Source organism: Aspergillus udagawae (assembly GCF_001078395.1).
Source record: "Aspergillus udagawae IFM 46973 DNA, scaffold_4, whole genome shotgun sequence".
NCBI lineage: Eukaryota > Fungi > Ascomycota > Eurotiomycetes > Eurotiales > Aspergillaceae > Aspergillus > Aspergillus udagawae.
Genome location: NW_025091267.1, coordinates 3,785,345 through 3,808,427, shown reverse-complemented (window position 1 = coordinate 3,808,427; position 23,083 = coordinate 3,785,345). Strand labels below are relative to the sequence as shown.

The window sequence follows — 23,083 nt, the reverse complement described above, 5'->3', positions numbered from 1 at the left end:
CTATGGCCGTAATGCGGGGTGCAACACGTGCACAAAGATCTATCATCTATGAATGATATTCATCCATCTCTTGAACACTCACACATATGCCAGTCTGGACCAAGGAGAAGACCATTTATCTGAATTTCGGGTTGAAGTGAATATGGGAATGCTGCAGTGATTTGTAAGCCACTCTCCCCCTTTTCGATCCATCTGAAGCGTTCTCATGCTTTTGGACTAACCCAATCGATTTAGAGTTCGCCACGGACCCCAGGCTGGTCTGCACATTAAATTTGATTCTCTTCAAGAAGCATGCACTATTGGGAGGCAACGACTGGACTGATCTGTGCACTAATATAGATAACACACTCAACTTCGCGAAACTGCGCCGTAGGCACTCTGCAATGCCGCCCATTCGGGAATCCATCTCGAAACAAGTGCGAGGACCTAGTTCGAGATCCAAGTTAGGTAGGCATTAAAACATGACACATGCCGTTGTCTTCCATAACAGGGACCTGACTTTCATGTCAAGCCTGCGAGCCGTGTCGCAAGAGCCACGTCAAGTGTGATCAGTCACGGCCTTGCGCTTTATGCAAGCGACGAGGGATTGACTGTTCCCTTTGTCAAGACGTTACGTTTACCGCGCTCGAGTTCAAAGCCCCCGCGGCTGGCCTGTTGAAGGACTTTGTCTCCTCAAAGACGGTAGAAGGTCCAGGTTAGCAGCACCCACAGGGCGGTAGCCCTCACCGCAAGAAACACTCTAACGCCTTCCAGTACTGGCGACCTTTGTGGACGAAACGGAAGAGGTCGCCGACCTATACCACGTCACAAGTCCGAGCGTCGAGGCCTTGAGCGTCTCATCGGACCAGCGTCCGTCGCCATGGCCTGTACTATCCAGCCACGGTAACCCCGTCACGGATGCCACTGACGCCTTTTTCCTCTGGCGATACATCGACTTCATCGGGCCGCGCTTCGACATGTTTGACGATGCACCGCGGTATTTCTCGACCGTCATGCCGCAGCTCGCTCTAAACGACACGCTTGTCCTGCTAGCCTGTGTCGCCGCTGCAGCCCGCCAGTACTACCTCGTCAATGACCAGCAGCAACGCATTCACGAGCAGGCTTTGACATACTATAACGCAGCTATCCGCCTGCTGTCCAAGCGCCTACAGGATAGCGGGCCAGACCCTGCGGTATTTGCGAGCTGTCTGCTTATAGCTCATTGTGAGATGGTCGAGAGCAAGGCCACGGCCTGGGACTTGCACCTCAAGGGGACCGGGGACCTTCTCAAGATGCATGGTTGGCATGGGATGAGTGGCGGTTTGGCACAGGCTGTATGTCCTGTCCTTCATGCTGTGATGACGTTGGCTAACCTGAATCGTCCAATATACAGTCATTCTGGATTTACTGCAGGATGATTATCCTTGCCTCTCTTTGTGCCGGCAAGCCGGCAGCATTAGAGCCGAAAGCATGGATTCCTGGGGGTATATTCCCTGATCCGGCCATGTGGACGCTCAAATCATGGCAGAAAAAGATCGTTTTTCTTCTCGGGATGGTTCACGATTTTTGGAGTCGCACGCCCGACAACCTCGAAGGGCACGCTAAGCAACTTCACGATGCCCGATGGAAGGAGCTTGAAGCTGAGCTGGTGCGCCTCCAGAGCCAAGCGCCAGCTGTGTGCTCACCGATCAGTATTCTACCTCCAGACGGAGAGGACAATCCCTTCCAGTCTGTGCGTTACTTGAACGGTCCCGTGTCCGCAGCATGGCAAATGCTGCACACTGCGTTTCTCATCCTCACAGTCTGTACGCCTTGCTCGTTGGCGAGTCGCCTCTCAGTGCTCTCCAGCCCCGACGTGATTCGCCGAGCACAGATGTACGCGCGTCAGATTGTCGCCAACTCGCTGGCAAATCGATGCACCATCGCATGGGCAAATGCCGTCCAACTCCTTACAATTGCGGGTCAGTGTCTCGTGGTAGACTCGGAGCGGAATGTATGCGTCCGCATTCTGCGAGAGATTCAGCAACAAACGGGCTGGAATACGCAAGCGAGCATCGACAGACTTGGCGCAGTGTGGGAGAATAGTTGGAGGTATGAGCCCTGGGGCAGTCACTCGGCGGTCGGACAAGTAGATGCCGGGAAGCTGCTGTATTATGTTTGGCTTGGTGAGGAGAGAAGTCCAAGCTAAATGATTCGGGCTCCGATACGGCACTAAACTTGAAATATATATTCACCCGAAAACCAGAAGGGCAGGCCTTCAGAGGAAGCGTGTCGAGATTCTCTGTACAGAGATGACACCGTCCATGTCCGGCATTGAGGAGACTGAGTCGCTCCTCGGAATGGCTTGCTTTCCGACTGTATACGCCCGGAACAGGAGGCGAGCGAAATAGTAGACAGATTACGACAACCAATTTGCTGCTGTACGACTAATTGCCTATTGAGCAACAGAGACTATCTGCATGGATTGCAAGTCAACTCATATATCAAAAGCACAAAGTGCCGTAATAGAACTGATCCTGGAACCCCAAGGCTTAGGGAGTCAGGGGCTATGATCCTCTCTTTCAAATAGCACAAGCAGTCAAACACTCTTGCCCAGCTGTTGTATCCAATAGCCCTTGATTCAACCTGCCCTCCATCCTTTGCCGGTGGCAGCAGCAAGCGGATCGGGGCGTCGGATACTCGGGGTACCGATGGCCGAGTTGCCGATTGTGTAACTCTTCTACGCTGTACGTCACCGCACTCTATGCACTCATCAATATGGAGTTCGAACGTGATATATCAATAATATATAACCCATAAGTCCTGAGATTTCAGCTGCTTCACCTTTGATCATGGAGATTATGGCTGTCGCCTATTCACAAAGGCAACTAAATATCCAGCATCGTATTGAAGAGGAACAGAGATACATGTATCCAATGTTCAGTCGAATATGACTTCGTTTTCTATCAGGAGAATATCATGCTAACACACCAAGGATATCGCTTGACATCGGGATATTACCATCGCCATCACTGTATCATGAATTCCTGATATAGCTAAGAGCGCGAATAAAGCACACAATGCCTCCTATATCCTCTGTGCCAGTCCTGAAATATCGTCTCGTTTCTTCAAGGCTCAGCCTCCTTCAAACGCAGTCTCTGGCTTCGCCCTGGTACAACCGTGCTGAGATCGCCAACAGGAAGCGAGATGGGAAAATCGACGGCCTCCAGGATCTGCGTGATGAAAATCCACCAGATCGGTATACATAACGCAAAGTTGAAAGCGCCACCAGCCTATAGAATGAAGGTGTCAACCAAACGAAACCCACGAGGTTAAGATGCACTCACGATTTGCAACTTCTCGGCCAAATGAAGATTCCCCACAGAAATGGAGAAGAAAGCACCGGCGAACAAACCAAAGGTGATGTTCAGCAAGAAGAGTGCGGAGAAGAGGCAGACATTGGTTCGAATTGAGCACATCAGGTATATGAAGGTTATGACTGTCAGGGCCACAAAGTAGAATGCTTCTAACAAGTCAGCCATAGCAAAATGGTAGGTTGAATTGTGCGTAACGAACCTATACTGGCGTTATACATGGGTGTCTGTTGGCCCTCTAGGAAGTTGCCAGTGGACGAATAATGGGTTCCAGTAGCAAAGAAGGGCATGAGCGTTGTTCCTTGGACAATCCAGAAGGTTCCTGTCGGCGGATAATGTAAGTATTCTGACTTGTCTTGAAAGTAATATGGGCATGCGTACCGTAAGTGAAGAATAGCGCACATGAAAATGTGTTGCCAATAATCCACTCCCCAATACCACCGAATATTTGAACCATTCCGCCGAAGAAAATCAAGGCAGGACTAGATCAGGGTCAATATCTTCCGAGTCTGGACTGGGGATTCTCGTACATAATGGCAGCTCCGTTGCCACCGGCTCCCCTCCATCCCATGGCGATACATGCATTTGGGGTGGAAGCAAGCAAGAAGCCCAGCAGCGAGATTGGTGTAGGATTTCCCAGCTTCTTGCGCAAGTCCCCCGAAACCGTGGGACTCTTGGGGTTCAAGTAAAGTTTCTCAAACGCCTCTCGAGAAATCGGCAGGAAGACGCTCTCCGCCGTTTGGATGCGGCGGAGATGCTCGTCCGATTTTTCATTGATGGCACCGTTTGACATGATGCTTGGAAGGAAATAGAAGAAGCAGATCGGTGGGTGAAGACGATAGGCAGGGCAACACCTCCAGCCAAGCATTCCAAGGACGGCATTTATAGTTGTACAAATCTTGTCTTTTCTTTTAGCGTATAGATACCCCTTGGCTACATCATCAACCATTCATGCGATACAGCGCTCTGCCCCATCCCGGCGATCTCAATGCTCCCTTTGGGGATCTTTCCGGGGAAATGCGGGGGAAAGAGCTCCCAGTGGGTCGTCTGCAGCTGGCTTCCCTGGCACGTTGTTGAGACTTGGCCAAGTGCCGAGGACACGGCATTGACACTTATGATTATTCCTGCTCAGTATACAGCTTACCCACTTCTTTTTTACATAAAGTTCTAGAAGTCATGCTGGGTTCGATCTACTTCCGAAGCCTTGAATTGGAATCTATGGAAATTCCAACATTTCCATCACAGATCCTCCCTTATACATTATTTCCATACACCACAACAGCCCTCGGAGCCCCCTCTATAGGGGCACCGTTCTGGGTGGCAGATTACCGAGGTCAATAGCTCACTTGGACAAGACCCACCCGAGATGTTGTTGTCTGAATGTCTGATTAATCCCCACCAAAAGGGCTACAGTTACATGGTTCACACTCCAAAATAGACTCGGTAAAGGTACCGTGGCCCCAGAAGCTTAGATGATGTGCAGCTATCGAATATTTAGAAATAGTAGTGTGATGCGTGTTCACATACTATTGCTCAACGTTGCCACTAGCGCAAAGGCTACAGCATGCAGTGTAGGATAACTCCGAAGCTGTAAATGCAGATAGGCCGGTCTGGCCTGGATTGAATATGTTAGTTGCTTTGTCCATGCCCCTCTTGAGCCAATGTGGCTGGCACGGAAGTTGTTGTTGCCTGATCTTGATAGCACCACGCATGTCCTGTTGATGGTCCTTCATAAACTTAATGCCAGATTAACGCAGCTCCTAAGCTTACTATTTCCTCCCCAACGGAGACCAACTTCGGGCGAAAAGGTTATCTCCGACGAAGTATTAACTAGCCCCTTTCTCAAGACAATGGATGCTGATGACAACTCCTGCCAAATCCGGACAATGCCGTGGCAAATGGTGCCCCTTAAAGTTGTACTCGTACTGCTAAAGCGTCGATACCTTGCCAAGAGGATCAACCTTCTCTGTCATCAATAAAATGGAGGGGCTGCGGTGCTACTATAGCATTTTCTGTGCTAGATAGCAGCCAGGAGTGAAAGCTCAAATACGCGACAAGCTCTTTTGGACGGCTACCGTGCCGCTTGTATGTCTTTAAACCTTATATCGCAAGGTTATCTGTCGTGACCATCGTAGCGTAGCTTTGCCTACGTATATTTGACAGCGGAAATCACCGTACCTTGTACTGTAGTAGTCGTACATTAGTAACACGGTGGCTCGGGACGACAAGGGGATAGGGGACATGTTACCCCTACAGTCTTTTGAGGCTTGAGAGAAGAGAAAATACGCAATACATTAATATACAAATATCTGAGTAAAGGCTCTGCTAGAAAGAGGTACGATTCTGTTGTCATGACATGATGCGAATTTTTAAGATCCGCCAAATAATATCCAGCTTCTACGCATTCTCCTGCCGAGAACTCCCCGGCTGAGCACCCGACGTCTCCATGTGCTGCTCATTCGTTCCCGCTGCGCGTTTCTCGGATTCATTGCGGGGCTCCACCTGGTCAGGAAAGACATACTTGGAGCTGTGCCACGGCTTGATTTTCCACACGTACATCGTGTCGATCTCCTCCAGTGTTCTTCCTTGTCCCTCCATAACGGTGAAGTACACCATCGCGGCGGCGAGGAACAAGCATCCTGCGAAGACATAACCGTATCGGAAATCAATTGCACCGGTGATGAAGGGGGTGAAGAAAGCGAGCAGGAAGTTCCACAGCCAGTTGGACGCGGTCGCCAGAGACATTGCTCGAGCTCGGTACTGGGATGGGTACAACTCTGCGATGATGGTCCATACCATTGGACCCCAGGTGGATGCGAATCCAAGAATGAAGAGACAGGCGAATACCACCATAACCACACCGGCGGTGTGAGTGTTTTCCGGGGTCTGAATGTCAAGGGAGAAGTGGCCAACAGAGGCGAAGACCATGAAGCACACGAACATCCATAGGGCACCGGCAATGAGGGACCGACGACGACCATAGTTCTCGATGAGGTACAGGCCTAGGAAAGTGGATCCAAAATTCACACCGCCCAGAATCATCTGAGTGACGTAGCTGTTGGAGATACCGGCGCCCTTGAACACGGTCGTTCCATAATAGAAGAAGTAGTTGGCGCCAGTGAGCTGCTGGAGGGCCTGCAGAGAGACACCCACCGCGACACGGTAAGTCATACGCGGGGCCCGGAAGAGGTGCACCCAAGTGACCTGACCACTAGCCACCTCTTCCTCGTATTTCTGTTTGATCTCTTCGAATTCGAGCTTCAGAGCTTTATGGTTCTTCGGGACGCCATACATCTTCGAAAGCGTGGTAATGGCCTTATCGATCTTTCCGTGTCGGTAGTCATATCGAGGGCTCTCGGGGAAAAAGGCCATGCCGGTACCAAGAATGATGGCCCAGAGGTATGTGATGCCCATTGGAATACGCCAAGAGCCAGTATCGGCTCGTGCTTCAGTGCCAAAGTTGATGCAGTTGGCCACGAAGATGCCGAGGGTGATGAACAATTGGTAGGTACTGCGATACTCAGCACTGTCTTTGGCAACACACACACACAAACTTGACGACTTACCTGACTAGAGAACCACGAATGTGCCGAGGACCGGACTCTGCCTGGTACATGGGGACCAAAAGGGAGAGAGCACCGACACCCAATCCGGCAACCCACCGGCCGATGGCTACCTGGTACCACTTGCCGGTGGGAGAAGAGATCTGAACAGTGATTCCAACGCAGATCATCAACGACCAGCCGGTGATCGACCATTTCCGGCCTATGCGATCCGCAATCGGTGCTGCGATCAAAGCTCCGATCAACGTTCCAATCGACAGCTGTTCACTCGTCAGTAGATGAACATGTAAGAGGGGGATCGAAGCAAACGTACGAGCGCGACAATCAATCCGGATCGGACGTTGGAGAAGTAAAACGTCCCATCAGGGGCTTTTTGACCAAACCGTTGCAGGAAATTCTTCATCGCCAGGAAACCCGAGATCTGACCGGTGTCGTAGCCAAACAGAAAACCACCCATGGAGACAAACACGCCCATGATGAACGACCGCCAAGTCAAGAGAGGAATATGAGTATCAACCAACTGACTGTCATCACCCGCGATGGCAGTCTGGGAGTGTGTGTCGGATGCCCCCTGATCATCCTGGTAGTAGGCGTCAGGATTGGGCTGAGGCAACTTGGGCTTCTTGAACAGCATGGTCACTACGGATCACCAGAATTATAGTACAGTTAGAGTTCCTTTTGCATAGAGTGGGGGTCTGATTGAGGTGGAGGAGGGATCGGAAGCCCATCGCACAGCTTTAAAGAATAATAGCGTCCTATATAATACAAGCTCTCCGCCAAGCCACAATGAGGTCATACACAAGCACACGCACTCGCAGCCTTTTGCGCATTGCGAAGAAGCATCATCCTAGCAGCCTCTCAGCTTCAATCCCAATCATTCTGTCATCGCCGGTGATCCCCGCTTGGGTCCCTGCTCACGTGGAGGGTTCGAATTGCCGCAACTTCCGTGGTACAAGAGTAGCAATTCCTGTTCCTCCACAGTTGCAAAGAAACCGATGAATGACATGGCGAATATTCCACAGACCCACCAACAGAGAGTTTAGGCGACCTGTTCAAGAGAGGAATTCAGCTCTAGACGCACCAGTGGGGTGGCGGATTCTGGGGCAGTCTGGGGAAGAGCGTGTCGTTGCCGTCATCGCCCGCAACCGGTAAGCCCACGGCGACTTTTGACAGGTCGATGCCCCGCCAATAAGCTTCGCCAGCACATCACTGATGACCGCAGCCAAGTCTCTTGAGCCATCAATTGTCTGGGGTGGCTTGATGGGAAGCTTATTTCTTCGTCATATGTAGGATGAAATGGTCGCTCTACGGTGTTACCATGGTGCAATATGTTATGTCGAGTCTTCAGTGCTTCTTCCACCTCAATTCTATGATCGTTCCATAATCCCCCTGGCTTGTGCAAACCTCAAAGGGCAAATTGAATCAGGCCCTCCAGGCCTTTGTCTATACAAGACCATTTAACGACGAAGCGAGAAGCAAATCCCCATAGATTGGACCACTTCTTCCGCGTTTCCACAGATCAGCATCCCCACATCTAAACCCATCCGATAAGCTTTCACATGAGTGGTTTGATTTGGATTGTATCCCACTTAGTTTCAATCAGTAGCTTGTCGATTTACAATAGATACTTTCCCCGCGAATCTCCCATCTCCAGCTCTGCTCATTGTCTTGGAACGTACACGTCAAAGAAGCTGGTCTATTTGTCCACTGCCCACAACAGCCTCTTGCACTGTCATGTCTCCCCAATATAGCTTCGTGAGTTCACAGCTGTTATCCTGGTATCCAGGCGGAAGTGAAAATCGACATGCGGAACGATTTCTGAAGGGAAAAGTCGCTGTGTTGCATAAAGCGATTGGGATGCCGAAATAGGAAACTTCCTTCCACGTGTCAAAGACCGAATTCTCATTTCTTCGCTCCTGGAAAGCCAAAAAATCATCTTATTCTATGGCAGTCTAAATAACATGTATAGGCGGAACACTCTAAATCTATGGGACAAAACGAATTCCTCTCAAGCAACGAGAGGCACATCTTTCGGGCCAACATTATTCAGCAAACTCAAGAAGCAGTTCCATCCTACGTCAATTAGCTCAGAACCAAAAGGATAAACAAGGTTCATACCAATATTCAAAACATTAACTGTAAGCACCCGGTACTGCAGCGGCACAAGCGCAAAGTTCACCAGCTGCAGGAACGGCCACACCGTCCAGTTCGCTTTCAGCGCTGGCCAGTACGATCTCTCCAACTTGTCGCTGGGACTTCCACCCTCCAGGATGGACATGCTGGACAGAAAAACTCCGATCATGGTGGGAGCAAATAGTAATTGATCGGCTGCTACGCGTCCAATGACTGTTCGTTGCGCGGAGGGCAGATTGATTCGTCTCTGCAGGACCTGGAACCATTTTGTGGCCAGAGGACCAAAAACAGCTAACACCGTGAGAAATGGTAACATGGTAAGGAAGGAGTCCGCGTACCTCCGCCGTAAAGGGCCATTCGTCCAGTACGGATCACATCATGCTGAGCGATACCTCTTTTCTCCACGGCTTGCTGGGCGAGGCTGTCTCCGACAGCGAAAAGACACTGTCTGCAATGAATGACTAATTCGAATTTCTCCAGAATGTAGGACTAACCGCAGTTGTCAAGCTTTGCGTCAACAGAGGACGCTGGACTAAACTTCGCTGGTACCTATATTCACGTGAGCGAGCCATTCGCTGTCCTTTGGACTTGCATCTTACCATTGAAACATTGTGAGCTTTCCAAATCAAAACTTCTGTATAAAAGATTCAGAAGAACAATTCAATCTATGAAGATAATTGAAGTTGGTTGATAAAACTTGATCCTGAAAGGGGTGGTGACGTTTCCCCTTTGTTGATCATCGCGTCCTACTCCACATCGTATCGGGAAGTCTAAAAATGGAAATCTACCCGCTATGAAGTCATAACATGCCTCCGCACACCCTGTACACCCTTAATACCAAGTGTTCAATCGTGTGATTGATCAACAAAACTCAAAGAAACCCGGGCCAAGTTGCTTGGAAATTGAAGTTGCTGGTACTGCCGTTGCCAGCCGCGGATCCGCGATGTGGTGTCCAGTACTAGGGTGCACTTGGTAGTCTGTAGAAACTCCCCTACTCGATGAAGATGAATTCCGGGAAGACATGATCATAGACCCTCCAATGTGTCTACCTTTAAGCTATATATCTCCACGATCCAATGCCAAGCCTAGAGGAATGCCCCCGGCACGTACCCCAACAACACGTCCTTCCTCCCCACCTGCCTTAACCGTTGCAGTGTCTCCGAACTGGTGGAGATCCCCAGGATTTGACACTCGGGGCTAATACCGTCCGTTAATTTGTCAAGAGAAATATGCGCAACAGTCTTTTTGTTCGCGAGGACCTCCACGTCGCCCTCGGCCACCTTGCGCGCACACTCATACATGGCTGTATACCGAATCAGATCGGGAGACATGCGCACTTCGTTTGATTGGGGCTTTTTCGAGTCGTGACAACAGGAGCGGCATGCTGTCGTGACGAGGGCAAAACACGGGTTGCCATTGGATAGTTGAGCGAGGGATGTTCCCTGGATGCACTTGATGAGAATCATTCTGATGCACTGGATGCACAGCACGAAGAGGCTCTGATCTTTAGCAAGGGTTGATTGCTTTTCTGGGGGTTCGAGTGCTCTCTTGGGTTCGCAAGGCTCCTTTCTCGGTTCGTGGTGCTTCGTAACTTGGTGCTCTTCTGTACGCACAATAGGAAGCTTCGTCTTTTCTTCTTCTGCAACTGGGACGGTTTGATTGACTGCCGATTTTGTCTCGCTGGAAACTGAGGCAGTCCCGTTGGCAGGCGATTTGATCCCAATTTGTGCTTTGTTCGTAGTACTGATGAACTTCAGTTGCCCGTTGGATGCAATCCCCTTTTTGGGCGACTCGATGACGGTTGGGGGGTTTTCAGCCGAAATATTTGTTACGGTCGCGGGTTGTGTTTCGGTTTCAGGAGGTGGAATCTCCTTGGTCTGGACACGGGGACCAATTGCATATTTAGGATCTTGGGATCCGTTTTCCTGGGACCACCGTTGGTTCACCGTTTGAGATGCCAATACTGCCGGTCCAACTTCGGGCAGTGATTTATACCACTGAGAAGCATTAGCGCGTCGATCGATAGCATGACAGGTGTATATACCAAGACAGGATCCCTCAATAGCTGCCTCGCAAGATCAAGGAACGGCTCATGTATGTTGTCCAGATCCATGACAGACATCTCCACATAGCCTGTTCCTTTCTTCTTGGGAAACGTGATAGCCTTTGGAGGTAATTTCGCATACTCCGAGGCATCATTCTTGTTCCCACAGATGCAAATGGGCATAAACCTCCCAAGGCGCATCCCATCCTTGTTCACGAGGCTTTCTGCACGTTTCCGTCAGTACTGCCCCGAAATAGAAAGGCCTGTACATACGGTACCAATTAGGCACATTATTGTATGAAATCCGGTCTGTCAGATCAAACATGATAATCGCTGCATCAATTTCATCGAATTCCCTCGAAGCCAGAGTATTGGGCTTCTGGGTGCCGTTCACATCCCAGATCTCGTACCTCACCGGGCCGTCGATCTAGAACATGAGCAATTGTACTGTGGGCAAAGGACAGGACCTTACTGTGTGTAGATGGATAACATGTTTGTCAACGTTAGCTGTTACCGGTAGCGAATGCTCGAATCTCTTGTTGAGATATCGGTGCAAGAAGGCTGTCTGCGTTGGTTAGCCATGTCTCGAAGGGTGGGTACGAGTCATCACAATACCTTGCCCACACCGGAGTTTCCTACCAGGAGCACTTTGAATGTCCTGGGATCCTTGGTCATTTTGTTGTGGATATTCACTTATTCGCTAGAGAATAATTATAGGATCAGCGTAATGGTAGCGGGATATCATTCACAGGGATAATCCAGGCATTGGTGTGGCTGGTCGGAATGTGGGGTATTTAAGTATTCGCTTATTATTATTATGGTCTGGCCGATCGCTGATGTTGGGCCTGAACCGGGATCTTGTTGGACACATGTGTATACAGACACTAATGTCCCTCCAAATGCTGACCTCTAATATATTCCCACAATACTCCCGTACTATGCCCAGAGACAATTCTATGCTCCATATAGACAACACATGATACAATAATAGTTCTTGATGGTAAAAAGGACCCACCGCATTGAACAAAGTCGGCTTCTCCAATCGCAATCAATTATTCTAAATGACATCGCGTAAGAAGGGTTCACGTACCTGCGGCGCAGTCTCCAAAACCGGCTCCTCCCGCAAATACTACAGCGACTCGTCCTGGACGGCCGGTACTTTCTTCGGGATGGCGACCCTCACTTTTCATCCTCCTCCCTAATCCCTCATAGATTATATAGAACGACCGTGTACTCGCTACCGGGGTACTGGCATAAAGGATCAGGGCAATGCCTTATCGGGGAGGCCTTAGAAGACGTTGATGCAGGAGTACTCGCGTTTAGTCCTTGCTATGGAGTGGACTGGTGAGTCTTGGGGCGGCTGTTGAGGATGAGATAGAGTATAGTTAAGATCTTACTGATTTTTCACCTTACTATATTCCGGAGTAGCATAAACTCTCATCAAGGCCTTGACTTTACCTGAGACTTGCTAAAGCAGCTGCTCAAGTGTCAGGGGATAGTCTAAGATCTTCTGAACAAAAAAGCGACGCAAGTGAGGAAATTGACGAGCCGACCGTCTTGGCATCAAGATCAGTCACTTTTGCAAGCAAGGGTGTTTTAATATATTTCGCCAGTCTTCTGTGCCGATCATCCAGGACACACAGTCATGTGTTCTGTTGAGTCCACTCTTCACCCTATTCCTCCAGGACGCCCTTTATTTCAACCTGATCGTGTACAACTTTCCCACAACAGTCTGGATTGGCTCCGTATAGGTCTGCCCGTTCACAGTAAATGGCTTCCCCTCCTGCACCCTCAAAGCCAGCACTCCTCCACTCCTCGACGCAACCTTGGCAAGCTGCAACTTTCCACCACGCCATTCCATATCAACAACGAAATTTCCCCGCGCCACCAGACCACTCACACGCCCGTCCGGGACAGCAGCCGGCAACGCCGGGAGGAGATGCAGCACCGCATGGCTCTGCAGCAGCATCTCAGCGATCCCCGCCGCGAAACCAAAATTGCCATCAATCTGGAACGCACTGCCAGGCCCGTGGTCCGTGTTCCAGAGGTTGTCACTCGGGTAGTTCTGCAGGAAGTACTGCGCGTGGTTCCAGACGCTGTTGCCGTCGAAGAGGCGCGCGTAGAGACACATCGTCCACGCGCGCGACCAGCCCGTGCTGCCGCTGCCGGAGGTGATGCGGCGGTCGAGAAGGACCTTGGCGGCGTTTGCCAGGGTCTGGTTGACAAGCGGTGTCATCTGCGAGCCTGGGTAGAGCCCTAGGATGGGACTCATGTGTCTGTGTCCTGGTTCGGTCTCTTGGTAGTCGCGTCGCCACTCGAGGATCTGGCCGTCGGAGCCGATATGAGGTGGTCTGATCTTCGAAACGTATTTTTGGGCGTTGGTTAGATCGTCGCCTTTGATACCCAGGACCTCGCAGGTTTTGATGATGGCGATGAAGAGCTCGTGGAGTAGAAGGTTGTCCATGGTTGGGGCGAGGTCGATTCCTGTGGTCTTACCCGGGATAGTCATATCTTTTGGGATTTTGAAGTTGTGCTCAGGGGAAATCGAGGGACCGCTGGTGTAGTAGCCTTCAAAGTCAAAGAGGTAGCAGTAGTAAAAATCAGCGGCGCTCTTGAGGAGCGGCCAGATGCGCTCTCGCAAGAGGGTCTTGTCTTGGGTGAAGCGGTACTGGTCCATCAGGTTCATCGACATCCACGCACTGCCCATCGGCCACATGGTCCAGCTGGTTCCGTTGTCGACGGGGGCAGCATCTCCCCAGAGGTCGGTGTTGTGGTGCAGGATATACCCCGTGTCGCAGTGGTACATTTTCTTGGCGATGTCCTGTCCATGCGGCAGGACTCTATCCATGAGATCAATGACGGGTTCAAACGTGTCTGCCAGATTGGTGACCTGCGCATGCCAGTAGTTCATCTCCAGGTTGACGTCGACGGTGTATCTGCCGCCCCAGGCGGGCGAGTAGTCTTGATTCCAGATACCCTGGAGGTTGGCGGGAAGACCAGAGGATGACCCTGCGCGGGAGGATGCAATGAGCGAGTGTCGGCCAAAGTTGAACATCAAGGTCACCAATTCGGGGTCCTTATTGGGGTTGGCTTTGTAGTTCTTGAGTCTGATGTCCGTGGGCTGGTTTCCTGCGGATCCCGACGAGCCTAGGTCCAGCTTGACGCGGCCAGAAAGAGACCGGTAGTCTGAGGTTGCAGCTTGCATCACTGCAGGGTAGGTCGATTTCACTGCAGCATCTAGCTGCTTCGTGACAACAGCCTCACGTTGGCTCTCATCGGGATATCGATAGGATGTCTGGGCGTCAAAGAAGATATCCACGATCGAGGCACCACTGACAACGACAGAGGTTCCGTTGGTAGCGATTCGACCTAAAAGGTTAGCTTTTACGCATAAAAAGGGGACCGAACCTACCTCCACGATTCAACACCCTCGCCTGCGCAGTAAACCTAATAGGATCCGTACTCTGGCCACTATTCGCCTTCAGAGTCAGAGTACCTATGCCCTTACTGCTCCCAGCAGTCAAGCTCTCCGCATATCTACTTCTCTCCAACGAAGTAATCACATTCAACGCACCGTCCTTGCTCGCCCGGAGCCTAACAGCCAACACCCCATCGGGATGACTAGCAACATACTCCCGACTAACCAGTCAGCCCTTTTCTACTTGCAACAAAGAAAAACATCTTACCTATACACTACATCCCCAACCTGATACCTCACACCAGCAACCCCCGTATTCAGATCCAAAAAGCGCGTATAATTCCGCACAGTACTCGCATCGTGCCCAAAATCTAACCTCAACAATCCAAGCGGGTTATACTCCCTCGGACTGCTCGGAATACTCACCATCTCCTGTAGCACCACATCGTTGGCGGCACTCAGGTTCCCTGCCTCAAGCATAGCACGCGACTTGGTGAACCCGTCGTACGCCTGTGGGTTCACACGAGCCTGGAACGGGCCACTCCAGATGGAGTTCTCATTCAGGGTGATGTTGTCGAGGGCGCCACCCCAGATTGCAGCTGCCAGACGGCCATTGCCAATGGGGAGGGTGGAGGCGAAGTCCGCCGCTGGGGTGGTGTACCATGTGTATGTCGAGGGGTTGAATGAGGTGGCGAGGGTTGGGGAAAGGGCAGTGAGGAGTGCTAGCGCTGAGGTGAGCCACATCTTGCTGTTGTTTGTCAATGCATTGGTGGGGTTAGTCCTGTGTTATATACTTGATAGTTCTAAGTGCGGGGATTTAGTTGCATAAAGCATGGAAGGCAGATATCACCAGGAGTCATCCATATCCCTTGACCGTCACTAGGAATTTAGCCAAAATGTATTTATCCAGGAGGATCGACGCTGACAGCAGTATACCGGGTATAACCCGCTTCAACCCCGCACGATCTACAGGCATACGATGGCCCCGTTCCCGTCTTCAATGCTAATTGTGATTAACGGTATGTCATGGTATATACATCCATATCATCTGACTCCAAGAGAGCACACGATATCTCTAAGTCGAGAAAATTGGCTTCTTCTGGAGGATCTGCTTGAATACTTGAAGCGAGGCTTCGGGTTCTACAGAGGACATATTAGCATTGACCACATTCAGCAACAGGGAGGACTCACGGTAGTAGGGAACCTCGTGGCCCGCCCCATACACCCTCAGGAACGAGAAGTTGTCCACATATTTGAACGTGCCCTTCTCGACGCCGTTGACTGTGTATGGCGCGAGACCTTTGGACTTGAAGGTCGCGTGTCCGGGGAAATCAACAGCATTGGCAACCTCGTAGTTGCCAATCCAGTTGCAGATCCAGTCGGCGTCGCCGGCCCACACGATAACGTTGATGCCCGACTTCACCACGTCGGAGAGAGTCGACAGGAACGAGCGAGGGTCTACATCGTCAGCTGTGCAGTTCTAGGAAGAAAAGAGGGGACTTACTATCTCCCGTCTGCGAAAACTTGTTATACGGGCCGTTCGGGCATTCCTGGTAGGTCGTCCGTGCACCGATAGCTTTGACAACGTCGGGGTTGGTGAGGTAGGTGGAGTATGTCGCAGGCGGATAGGGGTCATCGCGTGGCTGGCGGATATCATACACATCCCAGTCACCGGAGTTACTGATCGGCCCCTCAATGTTGTTGTAGCAGACGCTGTCGGCGTTTCTGCAGGCGGCGTTGGTGCCTGTCGTTGTGCATTTCTGGATCGCTGGCAGACATTGGCTGTTGTAGACGCTCAGCAGACGGGTGCTGTCGGACGAGGAGATGAGCTTCTTGTAGGTGTTGTTGTAGCTGAAATCGATGTACGCCTTTTCTTGGATGGCCGAGTCGAACCAGCCGTTGTTGACTCCCAGGGCGACCAGGTTGATGTTTTCGCCAGAAACCGTTCCAGCTTTGATCGCGGCGTTTTGCTTCTGAATGTACGAGGCAAATTCGGGGCCATAGTGTCCACCGTACGACTAAAAGATCAGCTTTATCTAGTATCGCAAGCTCAGAGACGGGACTTACCTCGGTGAAGATGGCAAAATCGCGGCTTTCGTATTCCGGGAACTGTGCGTAGAAGGCCTGCAGCAACTTCCATACATACGGAGCAGCAGTCACCGTGCTGGTCACGTCGTCTGTGCCGTAGGAGAAACCAACGCCGATAGGCTGGTCAATATACAGCATGTTGGCGTAGTTGTTCCAGCTGTTCTCGTTCAGCGAGGGAGTATCTTCCCCGTTGACAAAGTGGCAAGGGCCGTGCTCCTGGAACAGACCGATCATGGATGAGCAACCCGGGCCGCCGTTGAACCAGGCAGCGAGGGGAGCCTGCTTGGGGTTGTTACGGGCCTCGAAGAACCTGCGCATATTAGGGTCTGCATATAGTCAATTATTGCGTAGTACATACCAGAACCACATGTTCATGTTATTCCCGACAGACAGATACCCAGAGTACTGGTTCACCCCGGGAGTAGTCTCGCAGATGCCCGAGTTCTTGACAAACTCCATCTTGGCTCCGGTCGCGGCATGTTCAAAGACGGTATACTTGACGCCATTCTTGACAACAGACGAGACACTGTCTTTGGCTGCGCTGGCCGTGCTGGCGGGGGCAGCGCTGGCCCCTGCGACCAGGAGAGGGAGCAACCACTTTTGGTACCACATCGTTAACCTCAGACGACCTGTATTCTACCGATAGATGAGAGCGATCCGTCCTCGCCGTTGGGGCGGTCCCTCTTTATAACACCAGAAATTGCGAAACAACGCCAAGACGAGGGGATCATCCACTCAACCAATATCGCATCATATCAATTATGCTTCGTCAGGAACGAGCCTTATGACCGACTACGGAGTAGTGCCGTCGGAATACGACGCTGTTATCTCAGATCACCTGCCCAGTCCGGGCATTCGTCCGGTGGACAAATCGTCAAGACAACCCAAGCTTTGCTCAAGAGAAATTGGCGATCGGCAGCCAAGACCGGAGTCCGAACGAATGTGCGACGGCTGCGGATCAACATCCCTGATCATGGTTACATTCGGCTGTTCTTGTGGGACTTGGACAAGCCAGAGGAGGGGGGGAAAGGGGAAACATTCAGCCTGATTGGTGACATCCATGCCCCTGATGATATGCCACATTTGCTTATCTCAGCCGGGGTTGTTTGCAGTTAGTTAGTTATTCCGCAGCACAATCACTCAGATAACGTGTCTCAAAAACAATTAATCATTCTGATATATGTCACATGCCATTCCCAAGAATATCCCGTCGCTATTTCCATTTAATTATCTCGTGAAAAGTCAACTGATCGCCCTGAAGAAAATGACGAAATGTGTAACAATAGTCTGCTAACATCTGCAGGATTTATGCTTGACTGAGCTAATAATGTGGTCTGGTGTCTACCTTAGACTGCGTGAACAACTCATCCCATGCAGGCTGTATGACCGCTGCTCCGAAGCGCTGCCGAGTCACGCCAGCACAATAATCGTCATTCACTAGTGATTTGTCTCGCAATATCTTTAACTTTGGAACAATCTATCTTACTTCCTCACCTTATCTGCGTCTTTGGGCAAGGAGACAAGCATTCATGCTCCAGGAAGTTGACTGCAACGACCTGAGCAAGATCTTCCTCGTTATTATTTTTTAAGTCTACCGCCATTATAGTACTAGTTCAGCTGCTGCGAAGCGGGCTTCAGGAGCAGGATCATCAACAACACTCTGGTATAAGATAGGCTGTGCACACACCAGAGCCTATTGTCCCTTTTGACACCACTTAGCGGCATACTTGCCTTCAAGTCCGAGTCTCCCAGAAAATTCAATCAAACAGGGTCTTCAACAGATTGTCCACAAACCTCCAGAGGGCAGCAGAGTTATGCGCGTGGAACGCAGCGCCGGCATAGTACGTGTTCCGATGTCCCTGCAACGCATACAGATCGCGATAGAAGCCCCTGGCGATTTTGTCGGAAGAAACGAACAACTCGTATGGACTGTGGTTACTGATGGCCAGGATCTCAGGCGCGGAGGTATTAAAATCCGCTTCATGTAACATCAGCACACTGTCTCTGATGCTCTGCTTCACCTCGTCCTCGGTCTTTGCCTCCCCGCCGCCGTAGAAAATCGTGTACATTTCCGGGACGCGAGTCGGCGTGATGGTGTACACTCCCGGCAGAGGAGGGAGATTGTACGGCGTGTCGGCACCGCGGTTGAGGATTCCAAGTCCGGCCGGTAGCCCAGGGATCCTGGTCACAGTGGTGTAGTAGAACGTGTTTTCGAACTGCTCAAAAACACCACGTTCTGTATCGTCCAGGTCGAAATTCGCCAGATTTTCCAGCTTCGGCGGAGCAGTGATGATGGTCTTGTTCGCTCTGATGAGTTGGTAGCCACTAGGGGTTCGGACCAAGATCCGATGCGGACGGTTTGCAGGACGCTCCATCCTAACCACAGTACTGCCGAGCAATGCATCATCCCCCAATTCCTCGCGCGCAGCTGTGTACAACGCCCCGTTGTTGCCGTCCACGGTGCCCAGGAACCCATTCTGCGCGCCCAACGCCACCCCCAGACTGAAATACTTCATAATATACACAGTCGGGTACGGCAGCCAGTCTTTGAGACCCTGCACATACAGTGTCAGAGTCTCCACCGCTGGTGCGAGGTCATATTTCTTCACAAACTCTCCGAATGGGAGCAGTAGGTCCTCCGGCACAGGGTCCGGGAGATCCCATCCCTCCTCGAGATAGGGATACTTGAGCAGCTGCTGCGCATACCGCATCATCGCGTCGGTCACATTGCCCTGCGGGGGGGGCACGTTTTGTCCCGTGCGCAGATCAACGCGGGCACTATCGGAGTTTCCGAATCGCACGGTGGTCGTGGAAATGTTGAAGTGGGCGAGGAAGTCTCTTGCCTCGGGGATATCCTGCCAGATCAGGACGCCGTAGTCGATGTACTGGCCGCTGACTGGATCATAGTAGGTATTTGTGTGGCCGCCTAGGAGGGGTTCCCTTTCGACCACCACGACGCTGTGGCCCAGCTTACGGAGCTGGATGGCAGCGTAGGTGCCGGAAGCTCCACCTCCGATTACAGCAACGTCGCGTACGATGGTACTGGCGTTTTCAATTTGCAAAAAATCATGACCGGCGCTGCTGCCGGAGTGCGCAATGGCATGCCCCAGCAAAAGGCTGGCCAGGAGGGACTTCGCGGTTCTGATCGAGATATACATGATTCACGGAAGGTGGTTGAATCTCATGTTACAAAGGGGAGATCGGATTTTTATGCCCTTTAACTCGAGGCTCTCATGCCCTGGAGCGCCGGCAGGGTGGCGCAGGATGCCACCCAGGCATTCCCCTACTAGGGACAGAAAAGGGGGATATCTTGTCCAAACTCTAGGGGAAATGAGTTCAGATTCTTCAAATCACAAGCTCGCTCAACAACTTGTACCACATCAAAATGACCTACGTTATTGTCATGCCGACCTTAGGGGCCTTCACACTCCCTGTATGGCCTTCGGGCCCATGCCATCCCCTAATAAAACGAGTGATATCAAATATCCTACCAAGCTGCTGGATCCTTCAAAATCCTTTAATCCACGCACTCCTGTTACTAATACGACGACGACGACGTGTCGCATACTACGTGCCTGGGAGTGGTTGGCTTGTGTAACAATCCAGTGGCATCATATGATCAACACTATTTGATAAGTCAAGTCAAGGCAAGACGCCATGGACTTGGCCTTTGATCTATCGACTTTGACTACGGTATTTGTAGAGCAGACGAAAACCTTATTTAGCATTAAATCTGAGTGAAGTTCGAAGCTAAATCCAGTCCGAAAAAGAATCGCCGGAGAGACGAGGGTGTATTGACATGTGGGCACCACGGTTTGTACCTTTTTGCATGCAAACCTAATTTTGACATGCAAAATGCCGTCCCTGAAATAAATGACCCGTAGGGAAGTCTTCACTTACATCCCTAACCCATCGGCTCATCTTATGCTACATGACACTCTAAAGATCACATGTCAATTCCTTCGATTCCGACCATTTTATATTAAGGATCGTGCCTTTCAATGAGTCAAACACGTTGAGTGGATGAACCTACCATGGTTTGGTAACGACGTGCCATAATTCCTGCGTAGTAAATCAATATCGCTGTAAAAATGACGCAGTACCAGTCCTGCTGCATCTTTGTCCAGTGGATTTTCGAAAATGCCAGTTAGATGGTTCGATCCTGCCTCGTACGGCAGACACAACTTATCTACAGCTGCCTAATATGTTATATGTCTTGTTTCAAGTATAAGTGGAGGTACGAACGATGTCTCGCAGTAAGGTTTCCCCTTACTGTATTCTTTGCGGTGATGAAGTCCATGAAGGATGTACAGAAAAGAGGAAATGGACAAGCATGTGCCGACTTGGTGAGTGAAGTGCCTGTCCGATGGGGGCTGCAACACCGCTGATAGAGACTAGTTTATCAGTCGGGAGACGGCGCACAAATCTCTGGCTTGGGATATCGCCCGGGAAAGACAGCGCTGTCTGTCCCTCGTGCCGAGAACAGTCGTTGGAACGATGAACCGAAGCCTGAATACATAGAAGTTTACCTCGAGCGCTATTTTATCCAGTTCCCTTCGATGCCGTTATTCCTGTTGCACGAAGCATGCTGGTCACTCCTGAGACGTATTTATGGCCAAAGGGCTGTGCCACTTGCTCGGCTAGTGGATGTATGCAACTCACAGTGTCACCTGTCCCGTAATACGATTAATTGGGGTCATTCGTACGGTGGGATGGTTGAGATATCTGGCAGAGGTGAGCTTCATTACAGTGTAACTGGGAGATATGAGACTTGGCGGTCGATGGCACAAGATCCCTTTCCTGATGGCCATCGGACCTGGAGGACAGCATTGCGGGGATCTATGGGGCCCAAGAAGTCGGGGAATCGCAAGGCATCAACGCCGTATCCGATCAAGAAAGTTGAATCCCGCTCGGAGTGTGCTTGCTGTCTTGATCTGCTGTCGTTGGACATTTGGTTTGAGATATGTGCTTACCTGAAAGTGCACGACTGCTTGAAATTACGATTCATGTCAAGGCGGTTGAGCACCATGATGCAAAGTTCACACTTTTGGACATCAAAAATCAAGTCAGAGGAGTGTGATTTCGCATTTGAGGTGTGCGAACTGGAACCCAGCAAGTTCGTTAACTCAAGATGGCTGTATCGCTTTATATGCATTCAGCGTGCTGGTTCCTTACACAATAGAGCCAGGATCTGGGAACTGGGACGGTGCCTGAAAGAAATCCTGGAATTGTCTGAACCTGACACAACAACTATTGTTAACAACCCCAGGGACCCTGTGGGCCTGGATTGGGTGAAGCTCCCTTGGCCTATCAAGGCTACTAATACCGACAAGCTTGAACAGTACATTGAGGGCTGCCAAATCTTATACACACAGCGTGTCTTTCTCTCTAGTCATTTGCGTCAAATCACTGTCTCATGCATTGACATTGAGGGCACAGTCTACATCACAGGTCTTAAACTCTCCTTCGACGATGGGACCAGCACACAACTCGGTTACAGATCTCGGAACAATTCTTCAGCCGATATAGTAGACTTTGGGGGTTTCGTTGTCGCAGCGGGGACGAGTGGAATTCATGGGTTGCAGATAATCGACGAAGGATTCAACATCACAAAATGGTTCGGTTCGAATAAGACATGTCCTCAAACACGTATGTTAAAGTTAGAAGGGGAGATTGTCGGGATGACTGCTTCTTTTGATGTGAGAGTTCACTCTAACTTGCATCGATTTACTCACTGTACTAATGGCAGACTAGGGCTTCAAACTCGTCTCTCTGGCGCTGGGGCGGCCAATCCGGCGAAAAAGTAAAAGTACGTCGTCTCCCATTAATACTGCCTTATGGTATCCAGGTCTCCCACCAGACAATATACGCATGAAAGAAGGGGCCTGGATGGGCCAATCGCCTGCGAGATCTCGTCACAATCTCCTCTTTTGGGTCTGGTTCGGCGGTCCAGGAGGGTCGTACCTTAAGTACTTGACAGGGATATCCATCACGAGATTCAAAGGCGGATTTGGGGGGATCGAATTCCATTTCTCAACAGACAGCGTGCCCATTACCTCCAGGAAACTCGGTTTTTGCGATGACAAGCAGGGCCCCGATTTCGCCATCGATGGTGCAGGAGGAGAGTACATCATATCCGTCTATGGGAAGCTTGCGCAGATGCCTTATCTACCCGCTCTGACAGTGTGTCACGAACAAGCTTTTTGAGTGTTGATTAAAACTGACATCCGGGGATAGATATGCACAAACCGTGGTCGAAAGTTTGCTGCCCTACGCCAGAGTTTCGACGTTGCGAAAATGAAACAGCTCTTCCCGGGTGAACCTAAGTCCATCCTGACGGGATTCTATACAGGCTACCGAGATCAAGATTCTCCACTGTGCAGCTTGGGTTGCTTGTGGGAACGAAGCTAGGGGGCGAGTTAAATTGGGGCCGAGAGCCGGTGGGCACAGTCAGCTAAAGAGAATGTCAAGTGAGGCAGAGGGGACATTTCATGTTACTTTCAAC

The 23,083-nt window shown here is 50.8% G+C and overlaps 8 protein-coding genes across 8 annotated transcripts; 1 reads left to right on the top strand and 7 right to left on the bottom strand.

Annotated features, from left to right (window-relative positions):
• Positions 1-148: 148 nt before the first annotated feature.
• Positions 149-2,167, top strand: Aud_006708 (uncharacterized protein; the record flags this gene model as incomplete). Its single annotated transcript, XM_043291605.1, has 5 exons — positions 149-156; positions 254-447; positions 512-694; positions 754-1,313; positions 1,373-2,167. 5 exons carry the CDS (start codon positions 149-151, stop codon positions 2,165-2,167), a joined length of 1,740 nt encoding a protein of 579 aa, XP_043147540.1.
• A 919-nt stretch (positions 2,168-3,086) lies between these two features.
• Positions 3,087-4,125, bottom strand: Aud_006707 (putative plasma membrane ammonium transporter (Ato3); the record flags this gene model as incomplete). Its single annotated transcript, XM_043291604.1, has 5 exons — positions 3,087-3,251; positions 3,306-3,481; positions 3,535-3,654; positions 3,714-3,814; positions 3,863-4,125. 5 exons carry the CDS (start codon positions 4,123-4,125, stop codon positions 3,087-3,089), a joined length of 825 nt encoding a protein of 274 aa, XP_043147539.1.
• A 1,604-nt stretch (positions 4,126-5,729) lies between these two features.
• On the bottom strand, positions 5,730-7,529 carry Aud_006706 (sugar porter family MFS transporter; the record flags this gene model as incomplete). Its single annotated transcript, XM_043291603.1, has 3 exons — positions 5,730-6,843; positions 6,899-7,155; positions 7,209-7,529. The coding sequence occupies 3 exons, from the start codon at positions 7,527-7,529 to the stop codon at positions 5,730-5,732; spliced, it is 1,692 nt and encodes a 563-aa protein (XP_043147538.1).
• A 1,374-nt stretch (positions 7,530-8,903) lies between these two features.
• Positions 8,904-9,638, bottom strand: Aud_006705 (Mpv17/PMP22 family protein; the record flags this gene model as incomplete). Its single annotated transcript, XM_043291602.1, has 5 exons — positions 8,904-8,968; positions 9,014-9,319; positions 9,367-9,472; positions 9,523-9,577; positions 9,628-9,638. 5 exons carry the CDS (start codon positions 9,636-9,638, stop codon positions 8,904-8,906), a joined length of 543 nt encoding a protein of 180 aa, XP_043147537.1.
• Positions 9,639-10,113: 475 nt separating this feature from the next.
• Positions 10,114-11,747, bottom strand: Aud_006704 (putative RAN small monomeric GTPase (Ran); the record flags this gene model as incomplete). Its single annotated transcript, XM_043291601.1, has 5 exons — positions 10,114-11,025; positions 11,073-11,296; positions 11,346-11,499; positions 11,545-11,637; positions 11,688-11,747. 5 exons carry the CDS (start codon positions 11,745-11,747, stop codon positions 10,114-10,116), a joined length of 1,443 nt encoding a protein of 480 aa, XP_043147536.1.
• Positions 11,748-12,765: 1,018 nt separating this feature from the next.
• Aud_006703 (glycoside hydrolase family 95 protein) lies at positions 12,766-15,234 on the bottom strand (the record flags this gene model as incomplete). The annotated part of the gene is made up of 3 exons (XM_043291600.1): positions 12,766-14,441; positions 14,485-14,711; positions 14,759-15,234. 3 exons carry the CDS (start codon positions 15,232-15,234, stop codon positions 12,766-12,768), a joined length of 2,379 nt encoding a protein of 792 aa, XP_043147535.1.
• Positions 15,235-15,565: 331 nt separating this feature from the next.
• On the bottom strand, positions 15,566-17,190 carry cp6 (putative carboxypeptidase S1; the record flags this gene model as incomplete). Its single annotated transcript, XM_043291599.1, has 4 exons — positions 15,566-15,948; positions 15,995-16,508; positions 16,558-16,888; positions 16,937-17,190. 4 exons carry the CDS (start codon positions 17,188-17,190, stop codon positions 15,566-15,568), a joined length of 1,482 nt encoding a protein of 493 aa, XP_043147534.1.
• Positions 17,191-18,335: 1,145 nt separating this feature from the next.
• Positions 18,336-19,736, bottom strand: Aud_006701 (amine oxidase, flavin-containing superfamily; the record flags this gene model as incomplete). The annotated part of the gene is made up of 1 exon (XM_043291598.1): positions 18,336-19,736. One exon carries the CDS (start codon positions 19,734-19,736, stop codon positions 18,336-18,338), a length of 1,401 nt encoding a protein of 466 aa, XP_043147533.1.
• Positions 19,737-23,083: the final 3,347 nt, after the last annotated feature.